The 18,617-nt window shown below is 41.9% G+C and overlaps 1 protein-coding gene and 1 non-coding gene across 4 annotated transcripts; both read right to left on the minus strand.

The window, feature by feature from the left end:
• Nucleotides 1–323: 323 nt before the first annotated feature.
• Nucleotides 324–9,671, minus strand: bbs2 (Bardet-Biedl syndrome 2). Of its 3 annotated transcripts, none has more exons than XM_026176802.1 (18): nucleotides 9,358–9,671; nucleotides 8,472–8,603; nucleotides 7,901–8,128; nucleotides 6,276–6,401; nucleotides 6,107–6,169; nucleotides 5,806–5,883; nucleotides 5,539–5,643; nucleotides 4,581–4,667; nucleotides 4,334–4,469; nucleotides 4,044–4,183; nucleotides 3,517–3,646; nucleotides 3,267–3,438; nucleotides 3,047–3,176; nucleotides 2,725–2,844; nucleotides 2,438–2,575; nucleotides 2,132–2,244; nucleotides 1,129–1,277; nucleotides 324–1,009 (listed from the first exon to the last, which is right to left on the minus strand). In XM_026176802.1, exons 2-18 carry the CDS (start codon nucleotides 8,586–8,588, stop codon nucleotides 903–905), a joined length of 2,139 nt encoding a protein of 712 aa, XP_026032587.1. In that variant the 5' UTR covers nucleotides 8,589–8,603; nucleotides 9,358–9,671; the 3' UTR covers nucleotides 324–902. The 3 variants fall into 3 exon arrangements, with proteins under 3 accessions (XP_026032587.1, XP_026032585.1, XP_026032586.1); XM_026176800.1 differs by lacking the exon at nucleotides 9,358–9,671 and adding an exon at nucleotides 9,059–9,197; XM_026176801.1 differs by lacking the exon at nucleotides 9,358–9,671 and adding an exon at nucleotides 9,059–9,197 and having other exon boundaries at nucleotides 8,472–8,666.
• An 822-nt stretch (nucleotides 9,672–10,493) lies between these two features.
• Nucleotides 10,494–10,565, minus strand: trnap-ugg (transfer RNA proline (anticodon UGG)). The gene has a single exon. It is a non-coding gene; the product is annotated as a tRNA-Pro (tRNA).
• Between the last annotated feature and the right edge of the window lie 8,052 nt (nucleotides 10,566–18,617).

Genomic DNA, 18,617 nt, shown 5'->3' on the forward strand with positions numbered 1-18,617 from the left:
CGGACTCTTAATTGGGACACAGCCCCTGAGTTGGGATACAGCCTACGTCCACTGTGAGCGACCATCTTTGAACAGAGGGCGGGGCTTACCACACCATGTTTATTTATTCATGTTTTTGGAAACTTGCCTGTAAAGCAGACTAAATAATGTTGGAGCATTTGTCTAAACACATCAGTATTTAAAATGTTTACCTGCTCTCTTTTGATTTGATATAAACGTCTCAAATCCATCTAGAAATAAACCCTCCCTTTATAGGTACTGTAAAAAAAATCAGCCAAAAGTTATAAATGTTTAAAATGTAATTTAATAACAATTTTTCCACAAACACAAAGTTACATGTGCACTTTCTGAATACAGTCTACAAAAAGTAAACAAGTTAGACAGTTTTCTTTGGCTACAAATGCCACACGAACACGCAGCAGCTGAGAGCCGAGGCCGAGCGTGAAGGTCCATGCCACCGGTGACTTTACGGTCAGCTGAATGAAACCGGCACACTCGTTTTCTCAGACTGTCTGGGACAGGTCACCACAAATGCATGAAATTGGCGTCATACTCGAATCCTTCTGTTTGTCTTAACTTCTGACTAAAGTGAGTAAATGGCTGCTCACGCAGGTTAGTGATTTAGGTAAACTCCAGCGCACTAGCTGAAGCCCTTCCAATCAGCCCGACAATTTTGCACAAAGTCTGAGGTCACCATTATATTTGTGTTGGCTGAATTCCAATTTCAAGAAGCTGGTGCCAAATGTTGCTTAAAACTGAGTCGTGGATTAAGGCCGCTTCAGTGTCTCTGCCTATCTCCTGCTGTTCTTGCTCCAAACGTACTCGCTGGCCTCATTACAGTTATTACACGTGCTGACTGTAAACTTCTCTAGTCCGCTCCCGCATCCCTCATCCTTCCACTCTCAGGAGGATGCGGTGCCAGCCCTCATGATCCTGAAAAGCGCGTTGACGTTATTGCTTTTGATGGCGTCTCGACAGGCAGAGATCACTTGGTTCTTGGGCTTACCCACTGCAGAGAAGCATACACAGAGGCAGATACGCTTAATATATCATCTTCTCCCCTGGTTCAATTGGAGGTAGTTAACAAACAGTGCTGCTATGTTAAGAAGTAGTGCTTGTCAGACTTACCTCGAAGCCTGCCGGCTCGCTGTATGGCTTGGTTGACAGACTTGAGACAAGCCAGAAGAGCATTGTGGTTGTTTGAGCGGATCTTGTACTCATTGATTAGATCCCGGTTTAGATCATACAGCTCTCTGTAGCGCTTCTTCATAGTTGTCCTACGGTGGAAACGAACAAAGATGTGAGGAAAAGAAGGAAGTTTTTGCAGTTTCATGATAGAAGAACTGACATGAATGAAATGATACTGTAACAGGTTTTATTCTTCTGCGTTAAATCTATGCTGTAGGTATGTCAAGACTGCAAACCCCTGTGCAACCCTACGCCATAACCTATGCCGTTATCTGACGTGCACGTCCCTGGAAATGTAACGCTGCCTCGGTGCAGCGCTTGACTACCGCCATCGTCTCGGTCAGTGCCGTCAGTCCTCTGATCCATTTATGGATTTCTGTTTGCCGCGCTTTTTGAACGCATCAGTGAGAGAATAACAACTATCACCTTAATAAAGGACTCGTATCATTAGTAAATTCCTGAAGCTAGATCACCAAAACTATTAGATATGTTTACCTGTAGGGGAATAAAAACACGAATAAATAAATTAAACTGCTCACAACAAAGAGAGAGAACCCAGGATTTTATTTCTACCATGGCTGCAGTGAATGAAACACACGCCTTTCAGGGCACATACATCCATTCGCTTCCGCTTATCCTTTTAAGGGTTGCTGGAGCCTATCCCAGCTGTCATCAGGCTAACATACAGAGACAGACAACAATTCACACTCACATTCAATTAAGTAAGCCGGAGTACCCGGAGAGAACCCACGCAAACACGAGGAGAACATGCGAACTCTACACAGGTGGTGGAGACGGTGGAATTGAACTCAGGACCTTCTTGCTGTGCAGCAACAGTGCTAACCACCGCGCCACTGTGCTGCACATACAAGTCCAGATAATTCAACAATAATGTAGCAATATGGCTGCAAGTATTACGAAGTAAAATACTGAGATAACTCACATGTCACCCATTAGGCGCGCGTCCTCTGCTTGCACCAGCATGTTTCTAATGTAGTTGGAGTGGTCAGCCATAGCTGCAGTTAGTTTCTGGTGGACAGAATGGAACTCGTCCACCTAGGAAACACATTTAAACGTACAGGTCACCTTAAATTCAGCTGACCTATTTTTGGCCTGTAGTTTAGGAGATAGACTACAGGGACTAAAGTTTTGGTCCACACCTTCTAATCTCAAGAATTTGGACTTTTATTGCTACTGACCCAGGCTGTCCTGAACGTTTGACAGAGAGCAGATGAAACCTGAGCCAAACCTCAGTGAGCGTAGTGTGTAGCTCCTCAAAATATGTGGGGAAGTCTGCTTCTGCTGACAGGTCCTCAATTGCCAGGAAGGAGGCTAATGATTGGATCAGATCTCCTGCTAGGTCAATATCATCAGTTCTTATGGTGATCTGATTGGACACATTACAAATTATTATTGTTCTTAAAATACATATAAACTAATGACAGAGCAAGTCTCTAAGTTCATATAAGAAACAAATGAGTGCTGTGGATATTTTATTGTATTGTATATTTTTCACACAGCAGTGTTGATGTGTACCTGTCCACTGCTGGCCATGCTGAAGGACAACAGCCCCCCACCTCTTAGTGAACTGAAGGTAACATCGGGACTCTCCTCTCCCTCTGGAAGCAGGAAATTCTGATTCAGCCACATCACCACCTACACAAGAACACAATGACACAGAGCCGAGGATTAAACAGGAGACACATTTATAATCATTCAATATACAGCAAGTGTACAAGGAAGGACATTTCACTGCAGCTGGCTCAAAACAGGATAAAAAAAGTGCAACATTAAACATGTATTAACATACGGAGCAGAATTAGATTTTATAAATGCAGATGATCGTGCGACAGCCTACCCTCTGCTGTCGATCGTTGATGCTGAAGGCGACCCTCCCTGTGGGCTGTGCAGCCGACGAGTCGACAGCGAGGTCGTACATGGAGAAACGAGGCAGCTGACGAGTGATTTCAAACACGTGGAACTGAGTGCTAACGAGGACGAAAAGAACAGGATGACGTGAGAATGAGAGCGGCGTTGTTAACTGCATTAGAAAAAGACTCATTACTCGCAGAGCTTACCTAGTTCTCCCTCCAACAAAGGCTTTGATGTGCAGATCCACTGGTATATCCTTTGGGGGCACAATGGGGACTCTGACACAACCAGACAGGCTTTGAGCACTGGGGTGGACAACGTGACTCTCACCCTCAAATATGCCTTCTGCAAAGATGAGCACTGCACGGATAACAGTCTCTGTAAAAGATCAAGGAGAGACTCAGCAACTTATACGCAAACACTCAATAAACGGTGAGACGCGCTAACCAACTCTACCATTTGGTGTTGAAATGCTGAGCTCCACATGAGCCTTCTGGGTCTCTGTAGCAGCTTTCACTGACAGTGCTGTCTGGAGCTGAGTGTTGGCTGGTATGACTCCCATCCCACTGTGTGTCTCTGACACACCCTGAAATAAGAGCAGAGTTTATGACTCCTCACACAGGCTGAGCCCAGAAATTCTTTCAGAACACACAGTTGTGACTACATTCGATCAGAAACGTTGCTTCCACAGATCAGACTTTTTATTAACATGGATAAATCAATAACAAAAACTCTTTAACACAATTACAAACAGCTGCCTCAAAGGTGCATGTTAAACTGTAGTGGCGCCTGTCTGCAAAGCAGTGTGCTCCAGTTCTAGGGTTTTTATAAAGATCTTTCGTTAACGTTTAAGAAGAGCTTTTTAAATTATTGGTACCATAAATGTAAAGCCACTGTGTGCCTGCTGAAATGTAGAACCCACAAACATCACCAGATGCGTGCCTCTTAAATCCCCGTCAGTTTATTGTGACTGAATAAATCACCTTGGCATTCTCCTCGTAGTTGCGAAGCTCCAGCAGCAGATTCTGTCTGCGCTGGCTGAGCTCTCGAACAAGGTCCTGCTCGGCACTCGTATCCATGAGATTCCCTTTTAGGTCTTTACTGGCTGGCAGATAACCACGAACTACAAACACATTGACAAGTATAGCAACATCCTCTTATGAGCTCACAGTGTCAGTCTTTGAAATTATACCTGGCTTGTCCGTGTTCACAGAAAACACACAAGGAAATGTACAAATGTCCATTTTCAACCAGTTCTCACACACAGACTTACCTTCTCCTTCTGTAGAGGTGCAGATGAGTTGTTTCTGTCCATCCAGCCTGTAGTCTCCCTCCACTACTCCAGCCACAGAAGAAGAGAAGTTGTCTTTGAAAATGACCTCACCAGTGCGGTCGCTGCGAGCATCAATCTGACATAAAAAGCACACCGAATCCTTGCCAGTTGTCCCACAAAATCATTTTGAAAAAATCCCATGTTAAAACAGTAAGAAGTAGTTTGTGGATAACAGTTGTGTACTCACCTTTCCATTGGACCAACCAGTGATGAGCTCCACAACCCCATCGGCATTCAAGTCAAATGCAAAGATGCTCATTGCATGATTCTTGGACTAAGTGAGGAGAAAAGAGCACATTACACAGTAGAGAACTGAATTATTTACATTTAATCCCAGCCAAAACTGTCTTTACTCATCAGGTTCAAACTGCAGGTGAGCAATGCACTACTGTCCCTAAATCTTCATGCTGTGAAAGGTAACACTGAGAGGGTTCCATCGTTCATGGACGTCCTACAAATGACTATTAGTCATGTTACAAGTAGTATTTGTTACTACTACACTAATCCCCGTCAGAGACATTTATACTGGCAGACTTGAGCGGAGAGTCAGTATCATCATGGCACTCTGGACCCCCCAGTAAAGGCTACAGGTCGATCAGGTCAAAGACAAACAGACTCAATAAAGGGTTTTACCCGCACGCTGTCAAACATGCCCCACCTCCACCCTGACTCAAGGTCAACTGTGCTGCTAACATTTATTTACATTTTCACTGTAGTTATAAATAACATTCCTACCTGTATTTATAAAGCAGACTTATTATAGTATAATGCAACCGACATTCCTACCTCTTACTCAATGTGCACCACCAACTGTATATATCTGTGCATCTTTTATTCTGAAGTAACTTTAATGTAACAAATCTACATATTGCTAATGGAGAGATGCCAAACTGCCGTCCATTGTTCTTGTAACAGTGACAATAAAGATCTATCTCATCTAAACCACATTCACAGAACAGATACAGTTTGACATTATCTGGTTATAAATGAATTGAAAAAAACAAGAACATTTGGATTAATTAAATGTTTATTGCAGAATAATCTCAAAGTTTTGAACTTTTAGGAAACATAAAAAGTACAAAAACAAAATGAAAAGAAGGAGAGACGCCAAAGAAATGAAGAACGTATGAAGATGATTACGGTACCTTGATTCTCCAGTAGCGGGCAGCGCGGTCATACACACCGACAGTGCCATTAGCCAGAGCATAACCAAACCTGCTGCCGTGCATATGGCACAAAGATGTTACTGTCTGTTGGAGCAAGACACACAGATAAGAAATTGTACAACACATTAGTGCTACAAGTGCAAAGTGTTTTATTATTGCTTCTTGTGCACAAAGCACATTAAAAACATGTAACACAACATGATCAAGCTAGCAGTTACCAAGCTACGCATTGCACCCTCATTTTACCTCATTCTCAGTCATCTCTGACACAAGTTCATCCTCTTTGAACACTCTGATGTCAAAATCCTCAGACCCCACCAGGAGCTGTGAGTACAACAGCAACAACAGCCAGCTTTATTTATATGGCACCAAATGACAACAACAGTCACCTCAGGGCAGTTTGTATTGTAAGTTAAAGACCCTCCAGTCATATTTGTATGAATTAATTTCATACCTATATTTATAACAGAACTGTAAGATGCTCTGTTACTGAAATTGTAGTGTGTTAAGTGGAAAGCTCCCCGACTACTGGGCAGTCAAGACTTACCTCGTTTTTTCCATCTCCAGTGAAGTCACAGAGCACCAGAGACCTGACATTATCTCCAGTGACCTAAGAAGATGTAGTTTAAGATCAAGTGGAGCACAATTCTTTTATAAATATGTGAAAAATATGTAAACATTCATGATTTTAGACCAAGAAAACCAGATTTTCTTACCGTCCAAAAGTGGTCATTGCCCTGATAGTCAAAGCCTTGCAAGGCACAGTTCCCTCCAATGATAGCAAGAGGAGAGGGGATGTCCCCAAGTTTCCCCAACGCGATGGCATTAGCTCCATCTGTCACCTGCACACAGAGAAGAAGCACGTTTAAATACAAGCCAGCTTCACATCGTTTTGGGCAAAGCATTTATAATCGAGCCACTTTTCATTTTGTGACTGTTACTATGAAGTAGCGGTGGGGGAAAAAATCGATACTGGGTAGTATCGTGATATTTTGTTTGCTAATAATGTATCGATACAGGGACAGCAGAAATCGATATTTTGTTACAAAAAGGTTTTTGTGCTCTGACTTCAGAGCATGTTGACCTTTTTCTGAGCAAGAATCCTGACATTCCTTCACTGTCCAAATGTGTTTAACTTGTTTTTTTTGCAGCAATAAACATGACCGTTTACTTATTTTAATTTAAGACATGTTTTATTTTAATTAAGTGTAAAACTTTTTTATTTAATGCAAAATTATATTTTGTTTTAATTTACTTTCAAATTCTTCAGTTGCTGAAGGGGCTGCATAGTTTTCATATTGCATAGTGCAGAATAGCTGTAATTGTACCAGATGGTTGCATTCAGTTAAGTTGGACTAGACTGTAATACAAACCGTTTAAGTTTGTCAACAATAAAACTGAAACGAGAGAAAGACTGAGTGCGAGACTTTGATATTAGATAAAATTAATATTGATGAAGTTTACCTTCATGTACAGAATCTGAATATCACAAATTTTTTTAAAAAATTGCAATAATATCGTATCGTGCGTTAAGTATTGTGATAATATCGTATCGTGGCATGTTTGGTGATTCCCACCTCTACTATGAAGCAGAGATTTTTACTTGTCACAACTGTATAATTAGCTGAGTCAGTCAGGTTGTGGCGTCAGCTGGATTAATCAGTAATTCTGTCACTTTTTAAACCAAATTACATATAAAAAAGCTGAAATCAACAGAACTAATTAAGAATTGTTTGAATCCTGATTTAAATATAGAATAACACAAGTCACAACACCCAGTTCCAATGTCTTGATGCATCTCAATCATCCAGGAAAGTAAATCTCCAAAAGTTGATTCTGTTCATCTGGACGCAGCGTTTTGTGGGAGAAACGTTTCGTCATCATCAGGTGACGTCTTCAGTCTCAGCTGACTGCAGGTCTCCCCAATCTTATAAACAGGACATTTGCATAATGACTGAAACCTCCTGATTCGAGGAGGGGGCCTAAGGGTACATCTGTCACCATCTTACAATGCTGTGATTGCAGCCATTCCCCAACTCTCTGTGAATGGGACTCATGGCCATTGATCAGTGGTTATTGATCAGTGGTTGTTGATCAATGGTCATGAGAATTTGCATAATTAAGATTAAGGAACTGACCTCCCAGCCCATTGTTCCTTCAGTGGGCTGGTTTCAGTCATTATGCAAATGTCCTGTTTATGAGATTGACACCTGCAGTCAGCTGAGACTGAAGAAGTCGCCTGGATGAGTGACGAAACGTTTCTCCCACAAAACGCTGCGTCCAGATGAACAGAATCAACTTTTGGAGACCCAGTTCCAATATTTTTCCTGACTTTACTCACCTCTCTGTAAAATATGTCAGCATTGTCATGGACATCATAAGCCAACAGGTTTGTCTGGGATCCCACCAACAGTGTGTCCCCAGTAGTATTTGGTCCCAGTCTTCCTGCAGCCAAACAGGTGACTGCCTGATTGATGTTGAGCAGAGAAATGTCAGAGTCTTGGGCACTCTGGCTCAGTCGGTGAGCCACAGGTCTCTGGCCACGGGTGTGGGGGTTGTGAATGAAAACCTTTTAATGAGAAAGACAACAAGAGAGTAGGGAACTGCCAAATGCTCCAGAGAGTCAGCAGTTCTTTTCCACACAGAGCCAGATAAGTTTGGGTAAATGAAATCATCATTTGAAAAATGCATTTTGTATTTACTGAGGTTCTAATTGTCTAACATTAAAATTAGCTATTAGCGTGAACCAGGTAACTGTGACAAGTACGATCAAAAAAGAAATCATGAAGAGGGCAAATACTTGGCTGTTTTCACTCTCATCGGGTCACAAAAACATGATAGTAATTTTCCTACAGCATGGATGATATTTATCACATAACTGTGAGGATTTTGCAAACATTTATTTCCCTCACCTTTCCAGCCTGCGTGGCGGCAGTAAGGCATGGATGAACCCCATCAAACTGCCCAATAGTCACCATGCGAGGGTTAATCTTGTGGTTCAGCTTCAGAGTGAATATGGGGACCAGCATGATGCTTACTCTGGTCTTAATATAGAGATGAGAACTTACTGAGAATCAAATATCTCACACACAAGACGAGAAGGTTGCCTAAAAATAAGCAAAAGGTGATGAGTAACTTTGCCACACTAATGTAATTACAGGCTTTAGCTCAGCCAGCCACAGGCGACTTCCGTTGCCTAGCAACAAGGAGTCGCAAGCTAAAGCTTTTCATCTGGCTAATCTCCCCGTCGTTTGCTCCAGAAGAATGGCATTTAACCAACCATAAGACACCACACCCGACACCTTCACACGTCGTAAGCCCTGCATAAACACCAAGTACGGCATGGTGCTTTCTGCTGAAAGAAATATTGGACTTAAACGCATGGAAAGCTAGCACAACTAGCTGACATTAACGTCGATGTCTTGGAACTCGCAGGAAACAAGTCCAAACTACTGACGGCCCAACAACAAAAGACATCACTAATTTGTGACAAACGTACCAGGCCCACGCGTTAGCAGCAAAACTTCGATTTTTGTTCCAAAGAATCCAGTCGCAAATGAGCTACCTGGATAAAATGATAACACGGCCACAGGAAGTCGACTAGCTGCCAACATCCGGTCTGCTGTTTTCAAAATAAATTACACAACTCAGAGTTGCAGTGGGCTAATGTTGCTATACATGGAAGAAAAATGCATTTCTTCTTCTTCTTTCAACAGATCACCTTCCTTCATCTTAACCTCTTCCTAATATTGTGTCACCTCAACCCACTTCATGTCCTTCTTCAATATATCCACGAACCTGCTTTGCTATCTTCCTCTATTCCTTCAGTTTGGGAGCTCCATCTTCAAGATCCTTGTGCAGAGGCGGGACTGTGGATGTATTGGACCTCTAATATACTCATTTTTAATCTTGTCTTGTCACTCCCACTCATAATCTTACTATCTCAATTCTGCCACCTCCAACTCATCCGCCTGTCTTTTTTCATATTTCTACTGCCACATATCACAACAAGTCTCACTACCATCTTGCAAACGGTCTATTTCACTACTGTTACCAATCACCCCTGACGCTCATCTTAACACACTCTACCTGCCTCACACACGTGTGTGTTCTGTTTCGTTTCTACTGACTTTGATTCCACGGCACACCTCTACCCCTCCAGACTATCACTACAGATAACAATGTTGTCTGTGAACATCATGGTCCACAGAGACTTCTGCCTAACCTCTTCTACCAGCCTGTCAGTCAAAACTATCTCATCACCTGTCCAAATGGGGATCAGATCAGAATTCTGTGCTCCTAAGGACTACCACATGATCGGCCCACGGTGTCTCTACGTTTATTTTATTAGTAGTTTAAAAAATAAAATAAAATCCCACCACCAACAACAACAACAACAACAACAGGCGTTTTAGTAAATAAATAAATACATTCTGACAACTAAGGATTCAATTCAGTGGGACAATCTCAGATTTTTCATTGAAAAGGTGTAGGCGGAAACTTAAGCTTGTTACATCTGCACTTTTTACATACATAATATCATAAATGAATTACACTAACACACGTAAAACAAAACACAACCATGAAAAAACATCTATAATAACTTTGCCACTTGGTTTTTGAACTTTAAAAATTGAAGAAAAACTTAATAACTTAACTCCTCATCAAATTTTCCACTCAAAATTTGTAAGCAATATACATATTTTTTAACCACTTACTTCTAAATTTCTATTTTCTAAATTTCTAATTTAGAAGTACTGATAAGTTCTGTGTGGTTAGAGAATAATTAAATATGTTAAATAACTCTCTTCACAGTCACAAAAGTCAAGTCCAACTGCATGAGAAAAGTAATGATTTCTGTTATTGTGTGTTTTCATAAAGTGATTATCAACAGTCTGTCTTTGTAAAAAAGAAAAAGAAAGAAGAAAAAGTAAGGGCTCGTCCGGGATTTGAACCCGGGACCTCTCGCACCCAAAGCGAGAATCATACCCCTAGACCAACGAGCCAGTTGAGAACCACACCTGCACCTGGAATTTTTAACTATAAAGACGTGCTGTTGAATTCTTCAAAACTTGTGATGTGGCACTTTGGCCTCGTCATTTTAATCCGGTCAAACATTACCCTCTGGTGGTGGACAACAGTATAGCTTCAACTTGTTCCAATCCCGTCCAACCATCCAGTTCGGGGGGGTGGGCACGTGAAACAGAGTCAGAGTCATCCGGTCGTTAAGTCTGACGTCACTAGCCGTGTCTGGGCCTAAACTCTGCTGCAGGTCCATATATCAAACGATCACTGTGGCATTACTGAGAGTTGAAAAACTGTCTAAAGTCTTTCATCTTTAATAAAATGATCAGCGTTCTGCTCTACCAGGTATAACAATTGAGTTTAACATCCAGGCATCCATGAAAACGGAATTTATGACATTTAACGGAGTTAGAAGTTAGCAGGGAGTTAGCTTGCTAGCTTCTATCTAAATACAATATAGCATGTCCTGACTGCGGGGTTTTGGAAACAAATTAAAACGTATAGCTCTAATTAGACTAATTAGTTTTGATAAAATGAAAGATAAATATTCATTAGAAACACAGGATTTTTATAGATATCTACAGATGAGGCATTTTGTCAATAAAAAGCTAAAAGCTAAGGCTGGATTAAGTAAACAGCTGCTAGACGTATTTAAAAGGGCAGTTCAAATAAAAATAGAGGTATTATAGGTGACCTCTATAAAGGATTAACAAATATGAAATTACACTCAACCTTATATAGCAAAGCAAATTGGGAAATGGAGGGAGGACTAAAGGAGGAAGAATGGACAACAATATGGGCATATCAATGGAAATGTAGCAGCTCACAGAGCTGGAGGGAATTTGGGTGGAAAAGCCTGATAAGATATTTTATTACACCTCACCAAAAATCTCACTATGAAGGTAAGCCTCCCACTTGCTGGAGAAATTGTGGAAATACAAATGCAAATCACTATCATATTTTCTGGGACTGTCATGTTATTAAAACTTGTTGGAAGGGAATACATGCAGCAATACAAGAGACATTTGGAAGATATTTACCTTTGGAAAGTAAAACTATGTTTTTGGACTTATGCCAGAAGGATGGACAAAGAACAATAAATACTTGTTTAATATTTTACTGGCAGCAGGCAAAAAAGCCATCACAAAAAAATGGCTTTCTTCAGAGAGCCCAACTATGAACATGTGGATGAACATCACAATGGGCATTTACAGAATGGAGAAAATGACAGCAGATGTGAACTACAAGAGGGACCTGTTTGTATCACGATGGAAGAAATGGATGGACTACATTAAAAAACGCAGGCCAGTTTTTGCTTTTGCTTTAGATTTTGACTTTGTTAACTACTAGAAGACTAGACGAAATATTAGTTACATTAATGGAAACAAAAACACACTCCCTACATTTATTTATTTATTTTTCTTTCCTTTTTCCTTATGTATTTTTTATTTATTTATTGTTTCCTGTTTTGCTTCTTTTTCTTTTCTTTTCTTTCTCTTCTTCTTCTTTCATTCTTATTTTAGTTGTTTAAATATAGGGAAAAAAATATATATATGTACTGAAAAATTGCTGAAGTTGATGGTATTGTATAGTGATTCCAAAATGTCAATTAAATAAAAATTAAAAAAACCATACAGCTCTGCTATCACTTCCAACATAAATGAAGACAGAAAACTAAACAGCAGTGACGTTTGTAGGGTTACTGAAGTTGGGCTAGCTGGTATATAATGATGTGCTACGTGATCGCTAGCGACACAGCTATGTTAGCATAATATAAACAAGCTAACTTTTTTCCACTCGATAAAAGTTAACGTGAGTGTTCTCGGTGGTCAGGAACAAATGTAATCGCATGGCAGGATGCTGTAAAAGGACCAAACTTCAGCCAGGAGAACATCCCCCCCCCCCGTCCCCTTCTGGCTGCCTCTGCCTCAATTTTATCCCACAACTTAGACATTCACATTACTCACACTCTCATTACACATACATATAGGATCTTGGGGGTGGGCACGATACACGGAATCCAAAGTACCATCAGGGTGTACACCCCACCCCTGGCATCGTTGCCCACCTCTCAAGGTTAAATACACGTAGACATTGAGGGCTAGCAGGAGGGACCATGCGCTTACCTGCTGCTCTCTGGCAGGTAGCTCCATGCCCTCCTGGGTTTTAAATTCACCTTAGAACACACATGCATCAACACTACAATGAGCGGGTGGAGGGAGGTTTGGAGTCTTCTCCCACCCGCATTCTCTGCGACCTGCTGGAGCGGGGGGGCTAGGAGGAGGAGTTGGCCGTCCGACTGCGGTCTGGAGTGTGGGGCCTCCCTGCTGCTGCGGAGTCGGGGCGGTCTGCCTCCCCCCACCGCAGGGAAAAGGGTAACACCACCTGGGTCTGGGTGCAGTTCCCCCTCCAGGGGCAAGGGTACCTAGACCCGGTTTGTAGAGTACGCTTGGGGAGTGTGATCGTGTGTACAGCGTCTCTTTACGTCTGTCTCCACGTTGGTTGAGTGTGGAGTAAGTGCATATGAGAGCATGAGGGTGGGAATGGATGTTTGTGTCTGTGTGTGCCTGTATGTCTGTGTCTATATGTCAGGTTGGGTGTCAGGCGCCACCTCTCTGGGGACATCTTAGGCCCTCCAAGGTTTGGAGGCCTATCTCCCCCTACCACCACTTCCCCTGCCAGTGGCGGACCCCCTCAGACATCGGTGCGTTGGTGGTTCTTTGTGTCCGGGGATGGGCGTCCGGGTACACACCGGCTCACTCCTTGGCGGCCGCTTATCGGGGCCTGGAGCCTGGGGCTCGCTCGAGCCACTTCGGAGGTGGGGTGCCCCCGGCCTCTCGGCCTGGGGCTCGGTCACTCAGGCACGGCTGGCTGCCGGCGGAGCTCACGGGCGCGTCACTGCAACCCCCCCTGGCTTCTGCTCCGCGGCTGCTGAGTGAGCCCTCATCTGGGACTCTCCTCAGCTCTTTCTGGGACAGTGGCGCAGCTGCCCCTCTGTTGGTCTTCCTTGGTCTCTTGTGTTCTGGGGGCCTCTGGATGTCTGGAGTTTTGATCTCCTCCATACCTGCTTCATGCCCTGGAGGACGGGGCTGTGGCCCCCCCACACCCTCTAGCAGATTATTACATGAAGGAACCTTTTAAAAACAAGCGCGTCCATGCTCACAGGTGTACACACGGGTGATCACACCCACAAACTACACCCATATTCCCATATATCATTGTGATGTTGTTTATTCTATTACTCTTGTTCTCTTCTGCTTGTTTTCTTTTTTCTTTCTCAGCAGGTGATCCAGGTGATTGATATATGCATTTTTTTTCTTTTTTTTTTTTCTGCTCATTCTGTTGGTTTTTGTCTTTTGCCCTTCTCCCCCGTCCCTCTTCTCAGCTGTTTCTCTTTCCCTCTTTCTTTCTCCCCTTCTTTCCCCCAGTCAAGTCTGTCCCGTATTCATTAAGTGAAAATAAAATAAACAATAAAAGGTGAATCAAATGGACCATTACGGCAAGGCTGGGATGGTCAATTTGGTAAAGTAAATCCGTTGGGCATCTTTCTTTGCCTTTAGACAATAATTCTGATGCAAAAGAGCCAAACGGGACAGGCCAAAAAAAAAAAAAGAAAAAGGAGAACAACTGAGATAATCCATCCACAATACAAGGTTAGTCATTCATATACTGCTGCATGGGCTGGGCTGTAGTTACATCCTAAGGTTTTAAAAACTGAGCTTAAATAAATGATTAGCGGTAATAAAAGCCGAGGGAGGTCAACAGTGATCACTGACTGTTTTAGGAGCTTTTTGAGATCAAATAGAAGAAAATACATAACATTAAACATGTTAACAACACAAAAGCCATATTAAACGCAGCTACTTTAGGCCCGGAAGTAGGATTCATCACTTAACGACCGGATAGCTGGACTGGCCATAGGCGCTAGTGATGAGATTTCCGGCTCTTTTTAGAGAACCGGCTCTTTCTGAATGAGTTGAAGTTATGAACTGTTTCTGAGAGACAAATAACACCAGGATCCTTTTCTATGTAGCTGACAGCTGGTAACTGTGCAGGGGCGGATCTAGCAAAGTTTTTGCCAGGGGGGCAGGTAGGGCATTAACAGGAAAAGGGGGCACAAAGACATACTTTTCTTTCTTATTCTCATTTAAAACGTTTCACTTTTATTAAATAATCATCTGAATCTTGCAACCAAAGTTTTTATCTGACATACAATGTATATAAATCATACATATACCAACAAGACAGTGTACATCACTGTCACAACAGCGTTTGTTTTCATTCAAAGGCTTTATGGCTTTTCCTATAATACCTGGTGGGCCGGTCTCTAGTCAAAATGCCCGGGCCCATTTTTTGTCCCAGTCCAGCCCTGGTCAAAGTAACAGGTAACAATTTAGAAACACCAGCTGACCTAACACCACAAATTTAAACTTAATAGCATTTTAATATATTTGCAAAAGATGCTCACTGCAAATGTATTCTAGTTAAACTGTTGCACCGACACAAATGGTCTACTATATCAGCAATCATATCAATAGTCCAATGAATCACAACAGAAAAGTTTTGACCTCTGAACTTTGGCTTCATAGAGACCCACTGTTGGGCTTCTAAATTTGTGATATATGATACTCTGGCCTCAGCACTTCATCCAGTCCCCTACCACCCCCTGTTGGTGGACAACATTATAGCTTCAACTTCTCCAATGTTTCTATACCACAGAATTATAAACATTCTTAATAAATCAATCAATAAATAAATGGAAACAAAACTTAGGTTTTGGTAGATTTGTCACACTTAAATGTCAATAAAATTCTAATAATAGCCAAAGAAAACCGAATGAACTACAAAATGCTTTTAAAAAAATATGATTTGAGTGAAACAGCAAAGAAACAAGGTCAGTGACGTCTGTCAGTCTCCAAAGAGCTAACGGTGCGTTCACACCGAACGCGATAGACGCGACCAGAGTGTCAGGTTTACATGTAAAGTCAATGGAGAAGCGTAATGAAGCGCGACTGGGGTTCCCACGAAAACGTGGTGGTCGCGTGTCCTAGTAGCGCAACTGACGCGTTTAACGCGCGAATAAAAATACACACGTCAGTTTGTGTGGTGCATTTTGTGCATTCGCGCATATCGTGTCAACCGCTCGAGTTGGAAAAATCTGAACTCCAGCGTGAAGTCGCGCCGCGACAACCAATCAGGAGCCTGGTGATGTGGCTCTGACCTAGGTCAAAGGGGCAGGTCCAGCCAAAGCCCTTCATTCTTCATTCAATATGTGCCGCACCCACAGCTATGTAATTGTAGCATCAGATGTACCGCAGCACTGATAACTTTTTACTCGCCCCTTGTGATCACCTGGCCATCCTGGTGTCCCTGAAGAGGCCACACCAGTCTCCAACGGAGCATTTCCTCCTCAGCCTTGTTCCTGCTCTGGAGAGCATGCCGCCTCAGATACGAGTATTAGTGAAATTTCAAATTTAGAAATTAGTTTTTGAAAACAGCTAAGCTGTGTTAAATTTGGAAACATTGGACCCGAGCGATCAGTAGTTTTCTGATGAGGCAGCAGCTCTGCAGGGCAGAAACAATGTTCGTAGTTTTCTCCTCCTTCTCCCTGAAGCTCTAACACTTTAAGCTGGGTCCTTTTTATTCCTGTCTCTCTGTAAATACTTATATTTGATATATTTATGTTTAATGTGTTTCTGTTTGAGAATTTTAATATTATTTCAAATAAAAAATTTTAATGACTAATGTCTCAGTTCAACTACACAGCAAATATTGGCACACAGCTTGAAACATGTAGAATTTATCTCATGTTATACTAATGAAAAAATATACTGCTATATAGGAACATAGTGAAGACCAATTATTTAAAAGAATAAAGAGAGGTTAGTTTATTTTGGAGTCAACCTCCATTTATTAAGAATATTTAAAAACAGGCAGGAACGCTCTTCAGAGGTTTGTGGGTGGCTCAGAGCCGTTGTGGGGAAGTTGCTGGGACTTCAAACGGGCTTCTTTTGGCTGCCAAGACGCTGCCCCCTCCACCGAGAAGTGGGCCCTGAACCTCTCCCTCACCAGGACGGCCTCTCTGGAGGAGTTGTTGGCTGCTACACGACCCAGGCCTGTTTTGAAAAATTAACCTGTGATAAGACAGCATATCAAGATATATTATAATATAACTAAAGATTAACTGTGCACAATTTTATCTAGCTCTCAGTTTTAAAAAAGGCTGGTGACCCCTGCTATAGAGTCTGACAGCTGCAGGGATTATATACAAATATTCAACTGAATCTATACCAGAATTAAACCAGGTCTAAATTAAAAAAAGGACTTTATAAGATAGACCTGAGTATCACTAGCAATCAGAGGTGGAAAGAGTACTCACTCAAGTACAAGTACTGTTACACTGGTTAAGTTGTACTCAATTACAAGTAAAAGTACTGGTGTTAAAAAAATACTTGAGTAAAAGTACAAAGTACTCTTCTCAAAAACTACTGTAAGTATTAATAACTTTTTAACAGACTGATGTTTTATTCTGTCGTCAATAGCAGGCATTCGACTCGATTCACCAGTATAAATATTTATGTTCAAAGCACATTTCTCAGATGAACAAGGTATAGAAAGGTAACTTGTTTTGTAAATAAATGTAGATATAAAAGGAGGAATTTTGTTTGTTAAAACAATGACAAAAATGTTTCTGAACATGCGTAGAACCATTTAAACTTTTCCCCATACACTGAACAACAGGCAGGAGTGTCTTAAAGTCTTAGCGTTTCTGTCACACTTTACTTTCTGAACCTTTTGTTCAGTTTCAGCAAGAGCTGGTTTTCTAAATTAACAGAGGCAATCCGACTTCGTTTGGCAGTGAAGAGTAGACCAGCATAGCTAAAAAGTCGTTCACACGCAGCAGAAGCAGGCAGAGCTGTGTTCAGTTTAAGAGAGAGGCTTTTGATGGCTGAGGAGTGCAGCAGCTCCATGGTGTCTGTGGCACAAGCAAGATAACCATCAAGCTCAACTGCACTTTGCAGCCTTCTGGAGATTGGTCTGGAGAAGAATTCATCTTCATCAGATGACTCTCTTTGCTGATCCTCACTCTCATGCTCTGTCGTTTCAAGATGTTGTTTGATGCATGTCAAGGCTGTAATTGCAAGTAGATAACACAATTTTGTTATTTAAATTTCAGTGATTATTCCTGAACACAAATTTAAAATCGGCAAATTCTCAAAAAGGATTGTTTAGTATTCAGGACAGACCATCAATAACTTACAACGTATTAGGTGAAATACTCACTTAAGCATGTGTTCAAATGTAAGATTACACAAAAGTGGGATCACATGAATCCTTACCAGCCTCTGTTACATCTGCTCTGTCAGTCCAGGAAGTCTTGAACTTGGGTAAGAGGACTGCAGCTGCAGCCAACTCTGGATCCTCCATCATCGTCCAAAACGCTTTTGAAGGCCATTTTGCAGGGCTCTGATGAGTGGCACGCATGTCGTGCTTGATGTCTCCAGCCTGCTAAGTTTGGACAGTAGTTGTTGGATTACTGGCAGGAGCCATCCCATAAAGGAAGTGGACTCAGACTGAAGGATGTTTGCAGCTTTCACCAGTGGCTTCATGGTGGTACAGTACTCCCTTAGGAATGCAACTTCTGCAGGACTCAACCTGTAAGACACAACAACAAAACCCATCATGACTATAATAGGGATCTTCTGATTTAATATTAAGAGTCTGCTCACGTTTTTAACCATCCATTAAGGAAAATTCACAAAATTTGCAACCATATTGGTAGGTGTCCAATTTTACTCACATTTTCACCTTGAACTCACAAATGCTCCTGATGGCATCTTCCCCCTTCTCATCAATGATGCGTATTATCCTGTCAATGGCAAGGTAGGTTGAATTCCACCGTGTTGCATTGGGACGAATGATCTGTAGCTCACACTTGTCCTCTACCACTTCATTAGCCAAATGAGACCGGCCAGTTTTGTTCCAAATGGCCTGGCATTTTGCAAAGCTTGCACGGGAGAGCCTCTTGTAGG

Source organism: Astatotilapia calliptera, chromosome 7, assembly GCF_900246225.1.
Source record: "Astatotilapia calliptera chromosome 7, fAstCal1.2, whole genome shotgun sequence".
In the NCBI taxonomy this organism is placed as follows: Eukaryota; Metazoa; Chordata; class Actinopteri; order Cichliformes; family Cichlidae; genus Astatotilapia; species Astatotilapia calliptera.

Coding starts and splice junctions, on each gene's coding strand:
- bbs2 (XM_026176802.1), bottom strand. CDS start 8,588: ATGCTGGTCCCCATATTCACTCTGAAGCTGAACCACAAGATTAACCCT. Junction 6,170..6,275: donor GCAATGACCACTTTTGGACG/GTAAGAAAATCT, acceptor ACATCTTCTTAG/GTCACTGGAGATAATGTCAG. Junction 2,845..3,046: donor TCAACGATCGACAGCAGAGG/GTAGGCTGTCGC, acceptor GTTCTTGTGTAG/GTGGTGATGTGGCTGAATCA.